The following is a 16440-nucleotide window of genomic DNA, read 5'->3' as shown; positions in this document are numbered from 1 at the left end:
AGTGTGTGTGTGTGTGTGTGTGTGTGTGTGTGTGTGTGTGTGTGTGTGTGTGTGTGTGTGTGTGTGTGTGTGTGTGTGTGTGTGTGTGTGTGTGTGTGTGTGTGTGTGTGTGTGTGTGTGTGTGTGTGTGAGTGTGTGTGTGTGTGTGTGTGTGTGTGTGTGTGTGGGTGCACACATGTGATCTATGATGTTTTATGTGTTTGTGATTATTACAGTTTGACAATGGCTGTAGACGTAGGGGGGTTGGTGGGGCTGTTGGTCTTCTATGTCTTGATCCTGGCAATGGGCATCTGGGCATCTAAGAAGTCCAGAGAGGAGGAGAAGAAGTGTGTGGGTCCCAGGAGTGAGGTCACCATCGTAGGGGGACGCGACATCAACGTTTGCATTGGAATCTTCACAATGACAGGTGAGCAGCATCCTATATAGCTGCTGTGTGCTGGCCAGTGCATTGCATGGCACACACAGGACATTATAGCTAGTGGTTCCCAAACTAAGTAGCTCAAGACCTAAAAAATAAATGAGTTTTCCCTGGACCAACTAGTGAAGATAGCAGATCTACAATTTGTTTTCTAATTTATGTAATTGATTAGATTTTTCTTTTATTTCTAAACAAAATGACTGAAAATAATCAATAAAGTCAATTTTGGGTTTCTTGAAAATGTTTTGAAATAATAATTAAAAACAAAATGTAGGAAACAAAAAAATAAAGGGACCCATAAAAATGTGTCCACGACCCACAAATGGGTCCCAACCCAGTGTTTGAGAACCAGTGCATAGTGTCAGGACATCAGTGTTGTGAGGTACTGAGTATTTTCAATTGTCGAGAGAGGTCTATATTTGTACTTCTACACCACTACATCTCAACGGTCAATATTGTACTTTTTACCCCACTGTAATTATTGAAAACTTTAGTTACTACTATAGTTACTTTGTAGGTTTTTGATTATTACAAAAGAAAAGAACTTCAGCCCTATACTGTACATTGCCTATTTGAAAATAGCCGATCTACTAAGCTCACAAGTCACATGTCGCATCGCAACATGTGAGCTTGTTATAATAACATTGTGATGTTGTACAGTAGATGTAAATAAAAAATATATACATTTTATACATTTGACAACTTGTGAAATGGGACTTTCTACTTTAATGACTACTTTTACTTTTGGTACTTTAAGTACATTTCGATTTTTGTACTTTTACTTACTAATGTTTCTATATTGTGGTATTGATACTTTTTCTTCAGTAAAGAACTTACTTCTTCAATCCCTGGTGTTGTGGTTGTATGTTTGTATCGTCATGTTTGAGTATAATAATAACCGTTTTGATTTCTTCGTGTATCTGTCACCAGAGGTGGGGACTTGGACTCGAGACTCGAGACTCGACTTGGACTCGAGTCCCGATTTTGATGACTTTAGACTTGCTTGATCAAATCAAAAATAGACTTGGACTTGCTTGGGACTTGAATGCCAAAGACTTGAGACTTGACTTGACTTGAACGCCAAGGACTTGAGACTTGACTTGACTTGAGCCCTCTTGACTTGAACATTTTCAAGTCACTTAATACCTTACAGCATCTGATTATCTTTTTTATGACATGTAAAATAGTTTGGTATTTGTATATAAAGGGATGCCGCGGATCGGATATCGGGTCGATATCAGCCAAAAAACGTGATCGGGATCGGATCGGACTACAGCGAAAATGACCGATCCATTCCAAGCACTGCAAGCACTCCACTCCAGTCCATTCTAGTACTCCACTCCAGGACTTTATTCCTCCAGCAGTGTGCGCTACAGAGGCATTGGCAGCCCCAGTCACACTTCACAGTGGCAGTCTTGCACAGTGCAGGCTGCTAGGCTAGCCACTAGCTATTACTGCGCGCTGCTACTCAGTGTGGAGAAAGCCACATTGACAGCCGCTCCCGCATGGGAGTATTATATATTCTAAAACAAAAAAGACCCAACAGCCGAGTGCAAAAATGGATTCGCCACCGTGGCAACAACAGCAGCAAAGTTTCAGCCTTAGCTCCATGCAAGCTAATCTTTAGCATTGATTAGCGTCAACATCTTAGACGAGAGACGGAACAGCGCAACAAGCTGACAGCTGAGCATGACGACATGCTCATGTTCTTAAAATGATATATCCCCACAGTCCCCAACAGTTGGTTGACAAATATGACCGCTGTTTGTCAATACTTATGTGACAGACCATGCTATGATGCTAATAACTGCTTAAGTGCTAACCAATGCTTAAATAAACAGACACTATTTCCATTGTCACGGACAGACAGTGTGCTGTGTAGCTGTAGGACAGTATGCACGGTTTGGGGATCAGGGGTCCCCACTCCCAGCCAAATGATAGGTTCCATTTGTACACTCTAAATTGACATTGATTTTACAATATAAACAAATACAAAATAATAATTTGGGGTCACAGAGATACAAATTGCTGGGTCCTTAAAATTTTGTGCATAATGTGCATAATACTAATAAATAGTATGGATAAAAAAAGGCATAGAATACAATAAAATAAATTTGTCACTAGAACACTTCCACATTTGAAGTATAGGCTCAAGTTGTTAAAAATAAATGGGTCAGTTATTCTCAACCTATACTCATGTGGAACTTGTTTGTTGACTATTATTCTGGGGAGGTGTTGTTCTCTGTTTTGAGTAATAATATTATCACTTGATCAATCCTGATTCAACATTCCAGACTATAAAATCTGTAATAAAAGGTAAAGATAAAAAAATGTCTGACAGATTTGGGAAAGCATAGAGCGACTTAAATATGTGCTGGATCGGATTGGATCGATATCGGATCGGTATCAGTTATCGGATCGGTTTTGATGATTTTAGATCGGTATCGGATCGGGAGTGGAAAAAGTGGATCGAGGCATTATGTAACATTCCTCTTCTACCCTGGATTTGAACACCTTTTCAGTGCAAGTAATGACATTTTACCATTGTAATAATAATAGCCTGCTTGCTCAGGGGAAACATTTAATTTGTGTCAGATCCTGTGTCTCGGTGAGACATGACCTTTGACATGATCTAAATGGCTCAATAGATGCTCATGATTTATGTAAATCTTTACATATCATTAATTAGTATTATGTCTTGGTGGGACTTGTTTGGGACTCGAAACAAAAGGTAAGGACTTGGTTGGGACTTGAAACAAAATGCTTAGGACTTGATGGGACTCGAAACAAAAGGTAAGGACTTGGTTGGGACTTGAAACAAAATGCTTAGGACTTGGTTGGGACTCGAAACTAAAAGTTCAGGACTTGGACTTGCTTGGGACTTGAATGCCAAAGACTTGAGACTTGACTTGACTTGAGAGCAAAGACTTGAGACTCGACTTGGACTTGCAACATAGGGACTTCCTCCCACCTCTGTCTGTCACCACCAGCCACCTGGGTTTCAGCGGGCTACATCCTGGGAACTGCTGAGATGGTTTACACTCCCTCACGTGGTCTCATCTGGGCTGTAGCACCCCTGGCCTACGTACTGACTTTCATTGTAGGTAAGAAACGTGGCATCCATTCCAAATTCAATGAAAACTTGCCATAGTGCTTGCCCTTGCCTTGACGACCTTGGAGGCTAAAGAAAAGGCTAAGATTTAGTTATGTATTGGTTTTGTTCGAAACGGACCACACCTGCAAACCATCTTGCCAATCAGAATGGCATATGGAAAATCAAACAGATCCATCTAGATCGCATGACTATAGACATTATGGGTATACCGATTTGTGTAAAATTGAACTGAATGAGTAATATCATTTTTTTTTATACATAAGATGGCCTGCTGGTTTCACTATAAAAGGCAGATGTGAAAAATGCAGGGCAGGTTTTTCCCTTGGCCTCTATGAATAAATTAATGAATTAATCTTTATTTTCATGTTTTGACGTAAAGACCCATCCCTTACAGGATTATAACTCATAAGACACCAAAAACATATATAAACAATATCACATTCACTTCCCAGTTCCCACACAGAAACTACAACTACTATATGCTCTGTCCCAACAGGAGGCTTGTTCTTTACCAAGCCAATGAGGGTCAAGTGTTATGTGACTATGATGGATCCGTTTCAGCGTCGCTACGGCAACGCCGTCACCACCGCCCTGCTGCTTCCCATCCTGCTGTGTGATCTGCTGTGTGTGGCCGTCATCCTGGCAGGGTTAGGTCAGTCATACTGTAAACAAACAAAAAAAAGTTCCTGGAGGATAAAAAAAAGTTAACCCCAAGTCCTATATACAGCTTTTCGTCACAATTCACATGTCACATTTGCCATTGACAATGAAAGGAGAATTTATGTCATATGTGTCTGAACAAATCAGTGGCAACACAAACATTAAATGCCATTGACAATGAAAGGATAAATTATATGTGGACGAGCAAATCGACTTTTCTAAACACAATGCAACTGTTTTAATTCAGCTCAGGGTTTATCACATAAATTCAGTTGTCATCTTACATTTCATATCTTGTATAATTATGATCACAGTTCACACGGGTCTGATCTTTACATTATTTATAGGTCGGTAGCTTGGTAGGTCGGGGGGTGTTTTTTGAGGGGCCTATATACAGCTTTTGTCCACAAACGACTCATATTTGCCTTTGACAATGAAAGGAGGAATTAGGTGAAATGCCCGTCAAATATGACGTACATTTTTGTGTGTGCGCACGTGCCCCCATGTGCGTTTCGGCCATTTGGAAATATCAGATCTACAAGCTCACAATGCGTCACATTGCAAAATTGTAGATTTTTTTCAAAATACTTTTTATACATTTAGAATTTTCACATTTTGAAAACTTTCACTTTTGGTACTTCAAGTACATTTTAATACCAATATATACTTTTACTTGAGTTCCAGACTTGTACTCGTAACAGAGTATTTCTACGTTGCAGTATTGATACTTAAGTAAGAAAGCACACCTACAGGCGACAGGTGCGTAGGAGAAGGACAGCCGAGTGCCCGACATACTTAAAAAGACTGTATGTGGGAGTCCCTTCTTTTTTGTGTTCTCAGGGGTGACATTCAGTGTGATCCTGGACCTCCCTCCGTCCTGGTCCATCGTCCTGTCTGCAGCCGTGGCTATCACCTACACCCTGATGGGAGGCCTGTACTCTGTGGCCTACACCGACATCATCCAGCTCATAATCATTGTCGTCTGCCTGGTGAGCAGGGCCCATCAATCAACATGTCCACCACAGACAGATGTGTCCGTGGAAAAGACGTATTGGCCTTGTTCGTGGTAGATTTGAGATTTTCTCATGTTTTACACCATTATCATGTTTTTCTTTTGATCACGAGAACCAATCACTGAATGTCAAGAGTTTTCTTCAGAATATGATAAGACACATGTTTTACTATGACATATTCCATAGTCCAACTAGTGTTTTTCAAACGTTTCATTTGCAAGGACACCCTTAACTCTGAGAGTGTCAATTTGTACTCTCTCAGGCCCCTTTTCCACCGGTTGGTTCCCAGTGGGAACCGGTTCAGTTCTTTTTGGTTTTTAGTCCATGAGCCAGAGCTCCAAAATTGAAACGTTTATGAATGGGCAAAACCATACCAATATTAGATTGTTATCACCATTAAACTTCCCCAATTGAGTACTTACATGAAGACAATGATATATTGTATTACACATTTTACATTTTTAAATATGCAAATGAGGCATTATGTAGGAAAATATGAAAAATAATCAAAAATATGAAAAAGCTACTACTGTGGAATGGTTATCATGTATTAATTTACTTGTATTGATCCTATAAACAATTTAATATAGGGTATAGTTTGCCCACCAATTTTGGAGCTCTGGCTCTAAAAACCAAAAAGAACTGAACCGGTTCCCATTGGGAACCAACCGGTGGAAAAGGGGTCTCAGAGTTACAGACCTGTTATGGTCATTCAGGGCTAGCTCTTTACGTCTTTCTGGTAATACTCATGTCTTTGGCAAAAATTGAATTTTGACAAAAATGTCTACCACAAGCCAACATAGCAATGACCCCTGCAGATAATAAGCTTGATTCATGCTGCTCTGCCAGTAAAACCAACTATCTACAAGTGATACAAGTGTTGAAGCCACTATAGTTTGCCTTATTGGTGTTGCCCGACAGAAAAGATATGTCTGTTCTGTGATGTATAATCATTCAGTGTTGTTTGATTTCTTTCTTTGTTCTCTTCCCAGTGGATCTGTGTTCCCTTCCTGCTTCTCAACCCAGCATCATCATTGTTGTCATCGTTGTCGTCGTCATCGTCATATAATACAGTGATTCTCAACCTTTTTAATTTCAAGGACCCCCAGTGTGTGATTAGATTAGATCATAGACTCCCATTTGAAACCGTTTTTTTAATGTCTGCGCCGCAGGCTCCAACATGCACCGTAAAACCACTGGGTACCATTTGTACACTCTCACTGAGTTATACAGACCCATTAAGGATCCATTTGATTAGCCTATAGTTCCTAAGTATCGGTTGTTTATCTGGGGTCCCCTTGGAACCTCCTCAAGGACCCCTGGGGGTCCTCAAAAGACCCCACGTTGAGAAGCACTAATCTAATAGTAATATGACACCTTTACAGTCGCAGCTCTGGATTGGGGAGCTGAAGCTGCAGGATGCTGGGAAATGGATGGATGAATTTCTCTTATTGGTTAGTTTTTATTTCGTATAGACCTACGTAAGCCATCTGCTTCTCAAACCTTTGCATGTCAAGTATGTGTTTGGTCGCAGACCTGAGACCTCCATCTGAAAGTATTTAGTGTCAAGGACACCCATGCAAGATTGTGTTGTCAAGAGAAAAAACAGATCTACAAGCATGCCGCATTGCGAATCACTGTGAGCTTGTAGATTTTCAAAAGCTTTTATATAGGGTTAAAGCGGTTCAAATGATTTTGATGCTATATTAACACATTTTGCCGGGGACCCCCCTGGAACCCCCTCAAGTAGCCCATGGGGGTCCCCGGACCACACTTTGAGAGCCAATGTTCTAAATCACATCACTGTGTCTTATGAATGTGAGTGAATGTGAGTGAATGTTATAAATGTGCGTGCGTGCATGCGTGCGTGCGTGCATGCGTGCGTGCGTGTCTGTGTGCGTGCGTGTCTGTGTGCGTGCATGCGTGCGTGCGTGTCTGTGTGCGTGCGTGCGTGTCTGTGTGCATGCTCTGAAGGGCCTGGGAAGTCTGTCATACCAGGTGTTCTACCAGCGGGTGCTTTCTGCTGCATCACCTGTTCAGGCTCAAATCACCTGCTTTGTTGCCGCCGTCATGGTCTTCATCATAGGAATCCCGGCAGTCATCACAGGAGCAGTGGCTGCCACTGCAGGCATGTGAGAAACACACACCGTATTGCTGTATTATTACATTTTGGTCAACTGATTAGCCATAGCAGATATCTTTTTTATTTTTATGTTTGCTATTTTTAAAGAAAAATATTGGATAGGCCTACTAACTTAGCTACTAAACTAAGAAGATTTCCTGTATGATTTTAGTTAGTTTTAGTTAGTTTTGTAGCCTAAAGTTTGTTATCGTTTGATTGGAAAGCCTCTCTTCTACCCGGGATTTGAACCCAGTTTTCTGCGCAACTGCAAGTTTATATATATCATTGAACTAATGCTTGCTCAGGGGATAAATGGAATGTTGATTTTCAGGTAAAAATCTGTGTCAGATCCTGTGCCTAGGTCATAACACAATCTAAATGTCTCAATAGAAGAGCAATGAGACAAAATACAACCACCACAATTGTATTTAAGTTATCTTGTATTAACTTAAAAAATGACATTGTGCCACTTAAGTTTGAGTCAACTATTGACTTCTTCTCATCACTTATTTGGTATACCTGTTTCGGTTCCCATTCTCAGACTGGAACCAGACCCAGTATGGTCTTCCACCTCCATTTGAGCGCGGGGAGGCAGCTAATGTGCTGCCGCTGGCCCTGCAAAACCTCACTCCATACTGGGTGTCAGTGTTGGGCATTGGAGGCTTAACTGCAGCCGTCATGTCTTCCATGGACTCTATGCTGCTTTCTTTTGCATCCATGTTCACTCAGAATATCTACAAGAACATCATCAGGAAACAGGTTGGCATAACGGCTACATTTGGGGAGAAAAAGGGTCAAAAAGCATGCAAAAAAACTCAACCAGAATTGGTTCCATCACATTTGGAACCATTTTAACACACTGTCTGGTGGTTCTCAAACCTCCCGGGGGGGGGGGGGGGGGGGGGTCCCTAGAACAAAATATTTTGAGATGGGGGTCAGGGGCCAAATACATATACTTTTGGGAGTCCTTGACATGAAAAGGTTTGAGCAGCAAATCTTTCTAAAGTCTGTGTGTAATATGTGTTTTTAGATATTTTAGTAATGACGCCAAACTTTGTCGTGAAAATGTGCTCTCACTTCCTTTCTGGACTGTCTACAAGTCACACCTTCATGCAGCCTCCCCCTTATCCACAAGATGGGGCAGTGCACCAAAGCAATATGGTCATTGTAGGAATTCAGTCAAACCCTAGTAAACATACAGACTTCCTTATTTTTCTGGCCATCGGGTGCAAATTTCAAATTGTGCTACTGTTATCTACTACAAATACTATTTCCGGTAACATTGAGTGAAACCAGCGGTGAAATGTCCCTTAAATAACTAACGTGTCTTTCCCTCTCTCTCTCTCTCTCTCTCTCAGGCGTCAGACAGGGAATGTGGAATTGTGATCCGCGTCAACGTGCTGCTGGCGGGTGTGGCCGGCACAGGCGTGGCCTTCGTTGCAGGAAGCAGCATCAGTGCCCTGTTACTGCTGGGCGGGGACCTGCTGTACTGCATGATCTTCCCCCAGCTCTTGTGCGTGCTGCACTGTAGGCGCGCCAACGGGTATGGCGCGGCAGCCGGCCTCTTCCTCGGGACCTTGCTGAGACTGCTGAGCGGGGAGCCAATGATCGACATGCCCCCCGTGCTGCTGTTCCCTGGCTGGAGGGAGGACGAGTCCACTGGAGAGATTGTCCAGTATTTTCCCTTCAGGACTTTGATAATGCTGCTGACGCTGCTTGTCATTCCCTCGGTCTCCGTGCTGGCCCGCCTCCTGTTCGCCCGCCACGTGCTGCCGCCTTCCTGGGACGTCCTGGGGGCCTCGGGGGAGGAGGAAGGCTCCTTCCTGGTACCTATGGGTGTCTCGGGGGAGAAGGGTGGGGAGGCGGAAGGGGCAAAGGGTGTCAACGGAGCGGAGAGAGCAGAGGTGATCGACAGCACCCGTTTGTAACATTATTTTCTATGGTCTATGTAGGTTAACGGATGATTAAGGACTCTGATTGCGACCAAAGGTCGCAGTTAACTATGGAATCGAGCATTTCCCGTCAGTTAGAGTTCTCAACAGGCCCAAGAATGAAGGCCCGGCCCTACCTGGGCCCTCATCAAACCCTGTACACTCAAGAGAATGTCCCCGCTACCACCCTTATAGATCTCCATATACTGTATGGAGCTGACCTGTTATGACATTCCATATGTTGATCTGACCTCATCAAACCCTGTTCACTCAAGACATGCTCCATATATGGCCAGTACAGAATTCATTCCATGTTGATCTGACCCCTGCATGCCAAAACGCCAGCGCTCACCCAGCAGTCTGCCGTCAACGAGGCAGATGCATACAGTACGTGCAACCTCTCCCTTATAGATCTCCATATACTGTATGGAGCTGATTTGTTCTGACATTCCATATGTTGATCTGACCTCTCCCTTATAGGGAGAGGTCGCTTCTCGCCCTCAGGCGTCTTACTAGTGGTGATGGAGTACTCCTCCTGAAGACCTACCAATGCCCCATCCATATGTTCACAGCATATCACAATCTGGTTTAAAAGATATGGTCTCAGCTTCCTTACCAGGAGCTTTGGGACTTCTGTAGGCCTATACTATTTATTTTCAACAAAAAACAAAATACAAAATTTTTTTAAATGAGTCATCTGGAATTGAAATGTGATTACCTGCTATCTATGACTGTTATCTATTTGTGTCCTGTACTGCGGTGGTTCCCAAAGTGGGGTCCTTTTTTGCCAGTGAAGTATGGTATATGTATGATATGTGAGCTTACCATAATCACAGTAATCCTTAGTAATATTCCATAATTGAAGGGCCTTTGGATAGAAATGAAACAGACTGATGAAATGAGACGGCTTTTTTAAAGTAAAAGTGTGTGAAGAAGAGATTGTGTGTGTGTGTGTGTGTGTGTGTGGGGGGGGGGGGGGGTGGGGGGGTGTGGGGGCGTGGGGAGAAGAAAGTTTGAGCGCAAGTAAAGGGTTTCCGCCTTTTCCACAAAAATGTACAGGTTTTGTTTCACAACAGTACACTCTTAGCTTCATAGCTCTTCGCTTATTCACAAACAGAACATTTGTTGGGTTTCTCTGAGCTTATTCACAAACAAAACATTCGTTGGGTTTCTCTAGCTTATTTACAAACAGAACACTTGTTGGGTCTCTCTTAGCTTATTTACAAACAGAACAGACGTAGGGTCTCTCTTATCTTATTTACAATAAAAAGTGCAGCATATTATGGAACCCCCATAGTTCACTAAACAAGATCCATGGCTTTTGGCAGACGAGTTACGCCTTTTCAAAGTTTATAGTAGATAGATTTGAACTGTTTTTCATATAATGCAAAATGGTGGGACATCTAAAGGTCAGAGGTGAAAAGTCAGAACACGAAAGTTGTTCAGCATGAGGAGTTACACAAGTTTTACTTCTTGGGCTAAAAACGGCATCACATTTGGACACATTTGGGTAAGTGGTTATGGCCAAATAAAAAAATAAATAAAAATAAATATATTTTTCGTGCAAAACGAATGCTTGGAATGGATTCAGAATCATGAAAACCCCCTAGAGTAGCTAGCCTCTTGCAATGGGTCTGGTCCACAACATTCGATACACCACCAAGATACTCATGTACCTCTCTAAATACTTCCTTAAGTGACTATATGATATCTGGCATTGTTCAGGCTCCAACATTTGGACATGCCTGAATCTTTTATATTTTATTCCTCACTGATGCTTGTTGTAGCTCCATTTCCGTCTACTTGTTTACGTGTTCAGAAACCTGCCTAGCAGTGACATAAAAAAATGGGGATTCCAAGCTAACGAAACGAAATGTTATCTTCCTGGCGAGTTTAACCCATTCTGACCTGAGATCAGATTGATTGATTGATTGATTGAAATCTTTATTAACAGTTTGTAGAATTTACAGTACATTTTAAGCACAAACTCAATACAAAGACTGTCAACTGTGAGTGGACGACCCAATTAAGCATTACACTTGTTTACAACAGGGTCCACATTGTTCAATTCATCAAAACATTTAAAGACATACAAACATTTAGAGACATACAAATAGACATTTCTCTGTAGGTAAAGAACAGAACAGGAATTCATCATATGGGAAGCAAAAAAGGGAAAAGATACAATATACAGTGAGGGAAAATGGGGTGGGGGGGTGGGGGGGATTCAGATTTTACAGAGGCCAGTTTCGAATTGCAGCCATCCGTAGGTGCCCTTTGAGAGCGGTTTTGAAGGAGTCAAGGGATTCACATGTCTTAATGACTGTTGGTAGGGCGTTCCACATTTTGGTGGCATAGGAGCGAAAAGAATTTAGTCCCTTGTTTGTGCCGAATCTGGGTTGTACATGGTTTGTTGCACTCCCTCTGGTGTTGTGGGTGTGGACTTCGTTTACATTAAGGAAGTATTTAGACAGGTACATGGGTATCTTGGTGGTGTATCGAATCTTGTGGACCAGACCCATTGCAAGATGCTGTACTCTGTCGTCGACCCTAAGCCATCCCAGCCTGTCAAAGTGGGCAGGGGTGAGGTGGGTTCGGGGGGTGAGGCCAAGTAGGAGCCTGACCAGTTTGTTTTGAGAGGTCTGGAGCCTTGTTTTAAGGGCCTTTGAGGTGCTGTGGTACCAAGAGGTGGATGCATAGTCAAAGAAACCTTGTACGAGGGCTCCTGTTAAGGTCTTCAAGGTGTTTTTGCTGACCAGTGAGGAGATCCTGTAAAGGAATCTTGTTCTTTGATTGACTTTTTTGATTACGTTGGTGGCCATTTTATCACCGGAAAGATTGGCCTCCAGGATGGAACCTAGGTAGGTAATTTCATCTTTTCGTGTGATAATATTGTCACCCACTCTAACCAAGAAGCCATCTGCCTTGCTGAGTTTACTATTTGATCCGAAGAGGATGGATTCAGTTTTTCCCAGGTGTAAGGATAGTTTGTTATCAGCGAGCCAGGTGCAGATTCTACCGAGTTCAGAGCTGAGGGTCTTTTCAACCTGCAGTTTGTTCCTGTCCGAGACCAGCAGTGCTGAGTCATCTGCGAACAGGAACAAGTTGCAGTCACAAGCTGAAGTCATGTCGTTAACATAAATTAGGAACAGTAAAGGCCCTAGTATGCTTCCTTGTGGGACGCCACAGCTCACTGGGAGGGGAGGGGACAGTGTTCCGTTCACCTCCACCATCTGTTCTCTCCCCTCCAGGTAGGATTGCATCCAGCTCACTGATGTGCTATCAAAACCAATAGCTTTAAGCTCGTTAACCAGTATGGAGTGGTTCACTGTGTCAAAAGCCTTTTGGAGGTCCAGCATGACCATGCCGCAGTATTTTCCAGCATCCACCTCGTGTTTGATGTGGTCGCTCAAATAGAGGAGGCATGTGTCAGTGGAGTGGGATGTTCTGAAACCAGATTGGAACTCGTACAGCAATTTATTAGTGGCAAGATACTTTTCAACCTGTTCATAGACTATTTTTTCCATCACTTTCGAGATGGAGCTTAGAATAGAAATAGGGCGGTAGTTGCCGGGTTCTAATTTACTCCCTTTTTTGTACAAGGGGGTTACTTTGGCCAGTTTAAAATCTTGGGGGACCTGTCCCTGTTTGATGGAGAGGTTAACTATGTGGGTGATGACTGGAGCTATGGAAAAGGCTGAGTCTCTGAGAAATTTGGAGGGAATATTGTCATGGCCAGTGGCCTTGTGGGGTTGGAGGGCACTCAGTTTTTTAAGTACCTCCTCGGTTGTTACCATTGCCATTTTAAAATCATCTTTACAAACACCAAGGTTTTTGTAGAAGGCTGTGATGTGCTCTACACCAAAACGCCCAGAGTGGGAGGGCAGTTTGCTAACCAGCTTTGTTGCAATGTTTGTAAAGAAGATGTTCAAGTGGTTGGCTACATCGAGTTTGTCAGTGATGAGGGTGTTATTCGATTTGATGTTTATGTTAGTAAACCTGGTTTTTAGTTTCCGACCACAGCCTAGTTGGTTGTTTAGTAACTTCCATAGCTCCCGAGGATTGTTTTTGATTTCCTCGGCTTTATCATTGATAAAGTTACATTTGGCTGATTTGGTCATGGCAATTACACCGTTTCTTAGCTTGTTACACTGGGCTTTTAGGTTGCACAGTTTGGTTTGGAGATCACTGTCGAAGCGCTTGCACTTGGCTAGTTTGGACTTGCATTTAAGAAGTTCAGAGCATTTGTTGTCTCTGGCTTTCATTGCAGTCAGTATGTCCGAATTCATCCATGGCTCCGAGCGGGTTTTGACCCTGACGGTTCTCAAAGGAGCCATGATGTTTAGTACTGATGTAAATTTGGTTTTAAAGCCAAGCCATGCTTCTTCGACTAGTGAGCTCCTGAGCACATCGGACCAATCCAGACTCTCCAGTTCAAGGTTAAAGGCCTCACTAGAGTAGGTTTTGAGGTCCCTAGATATGACTGTTTTGTGACAGTCAAACTTTAGTTTTTGTATTTTGCGGGTACAGAAAATCATAAAATGATCACTGAGCCCACATACAATAACCCCTTTCTTTGAGATTCTGGATTTGTCCGAGGTCAGAATGAGATCAATGACAGTTTGAGAAGAATCACACACTCTTGTGGGTTGGGTAATTAGCTGACTGATACTATGCAGATCACAAAACCGACTAAATGACTTGAACACAGGAGCTTCCTTATGACGCATATCCGTATTGTAGTCGCCAATCAGGATCTTCTCTACACATTCCTCCCCAGCTAAGCACCCCTCAAGTATATCATAGAACTCATTCTGATCAGGGGGTCTATAGACGGTGCCCACTAATACCGATTTAGCATTTTTGAAAATTAATTCAACCCACACAGTTTCAATTTCATCATGCTGCAAGTCAGTACGAGTAATGTATTCAGTATCTTGGTGAATATACATGCACACGCCACCACCATGCCTGTTTCTGTCATTTCTAATGACTGAGTAATTTTCTATTTCAATCTCTGGGTCTTTAGTAGACTCATCAAGTTTAGTTTCAGAGAAACACAGTATGTTTGCCTTACCGTTCTGGAACAGATGTCTGATCTCAGCTAGTTTGGGATTCAAGCTATTCACATTCAAATGGAACAGGTGAAGGCCGTTGGATGCGACGATTGTGTTAATTTCGTCTGTGTTGAAGTAGTCAGAGGTGTGACCGAGGATGGGCGTGTCCGCGGCTGAGGTGTGAGTGGGGAGGGGCGGTGGAATGTGGGGGGTGGCGCCGTTGAACATGTCTGAACATGTCTGGACATGTCTGTAGGCCAGGTCAGATCCATCCTGGTGTCTGGGTCCGTGGCTGGGGTGGGAATGGGTGGTCTATTATCCTCTGTAGTCCTGGGTTGACTGTGGGTGTGGGGGAGGGGGTGGTGTTCCTCGTTCAGCTCCATGATCACTGCCGCTGGGGTGGCTTCGGCGAACAAGACGCCTGCGGTGGTATGTGGGGGTCCGCTGGCGTTGGTTGTCTGCAGTTCATGGGCTGATCTTGAAGTTGCGTCCGTGGTCCGTTCCGTGGGGGAGGCGCTCGAGGCGCTCGCGGCGCTCTGGAAGGCGTGGAAGCCGTGACGCGTTGCGATGGGAACGTTCGTTGTTTGCGGAAGCAACAGTTGCTGCTGTGAGTGCAGTCTCGCTTGTGATCGGGTAACCGGTCCAGGATTGAAGTGAATATCTCCCGATAGTAACAAGAAAAGAATAATCACAGTTCTGCGATCCATCTTGCCAGTCGGGGGCTTGTACTTGCGATTCGGGTTTGCTGTTAACAGGCCATGAATCGCTGCTGACCCAAAAGAAATATGCTTACATTCATCGCCAGTTAGGAGGTAAAAATCGCTGTGAAACTCCTCCGCTTCGATTCCGTGACGTTCCATCTCTTCTTGGTGGTGTAAGGTCCATGTTGAATTAAAGTATGCGTCCGTAATCCATAGCATGAAGAGGAGGAAAAAGGTGGAAAAGGTTGAAAACATAGCTAAAAATCGCTGTTGTCTGGGGAGCTCTCTGAAGTGCGACCGATCCGTTCGAGGGTCAGCTGAAATTCAGCTGAAATTCTACAAATGTCTTCTACATCCTTGACGGTTCTCTGAAAAAGCTATGTTTCTATGTCAGTCGTTATTCAATTTTTCAAAAATAGCAGACCTACAAGCTGGTGGAACGCTATGAGCTTGAGAAATGTTTGTTTCCTTGTTTTTAGCCATTTTAATGGCAAAAAATTATCTTGGTTCTTGTTGACAATAAAATAACATGAAGGGTTATCAAAGTGTATTGTAAATCTCATTTTATATCTCATCTGGGTTGACTGGTGAATTCAAAACCTGGCATGAAGACCGAAATTGGCTTTGAAAAATATACAAAGATCAATGTAGATCTACAATGTGCATTTTCATACTTGTAAACTTGCTGGTTGTAATTCCACTTGTATACACTTGATGGTGCCAGTGAGCCTAAACGGCAGTAAAATATTTAGCGATACATTGGGTTATATCGTTTATTATATAGCCAGTTTGTTGGACAATAGAATACTGTATAGCCTAAATGCTTACATGGGACATTAAAGTTAGATATATGGCAGCTGCTGATCAGTATTTGATCACAGTATTAACACTTGATGGGGGAAATGGAAAAAAAAACAGGGACAGGTCGTTTATTTATACACTTATTTTAATGTATTGGCTACACATTAAACTGAGATAGGCCTATAGGCCTATTTGTATTCATGTATAGTCAGATCCAAAGACCAAATAATAATACATCATTATATTCTGAATGCAACATAGCCTATATAGGCCAATTAATTTCATTTAAGTAGCCTAAGATTTTAATGTACACGACGCGGCTATACGTTCACAGTCCCAATCGCGCATCTTGTAGCAGTATCAATAACATACCTGTTATCATGTGATCGTGTGAGTGAAAATATAACAAACACAGATATGTCACATGAGCATGCACGTGCTGAAGTGAACAGCATCAAATCTACCACGTGTAGTTTTACCTGCGCAGCTCTGTGGCCGTGTCCTGTGCTTGTGTGAAGAAAAACGAAACCCAAATTATCAATTACATTTATGCGTGCGGTAATAGAAAGTATGCGTGCACGCGTACACACGTACACGTGCGCGCGCCATGCGTGCACACGTG

At 42.9% G+C, this 16440-nt stretch overlaps 1 protein-coding gene across 1 annotated transcript; it reads left to right on the top strand.

Moving 5' to 3' along the window:
* Positions 1–222: 222 nt before the first annotated feature.
* Positions 223–9256, top strand: LOC310865225 (high-affinity choline transporter 1-like; the record flags this gene model as incomplete). Its single annotated transcript, XM_083774251.1, has 7 exons — positions 223–406; positions 3409–3522; positions 4030–4185; positions 5034–5182; positions 7247–7334; positions 7870–8087; positions 8687–9256. The coding sequence occupies 7 exons, from the start codon at positions 223–225 to the stop codon at positions 9254–9256; spliced, it is 1479 nt and encodes a 492-aa protein (XP_083630377.1).
* Between the last annotated feature and the right edge of the window lie 7184 nt (positions 9257–16440).

The sequence above is a fragment of the Protomyctophum parallelum genome (genome assembly GCF_964188405.1).
Source record: "Protomyctophum parallelum genome assembly, chromosome: 10".
In the NCBI taxonomy this organism is placed as follows: Eukaryota; Metazoa; Chordata; class Actinopteri; order Myctophiformes; family Myctophidae; genus Protomyctophum; species Protomyctophum parallelum.
Note: the sequence above shows the minus strand (reverse complement) of the source record. Positions and strands in the feature narration are given on the sequence as shown.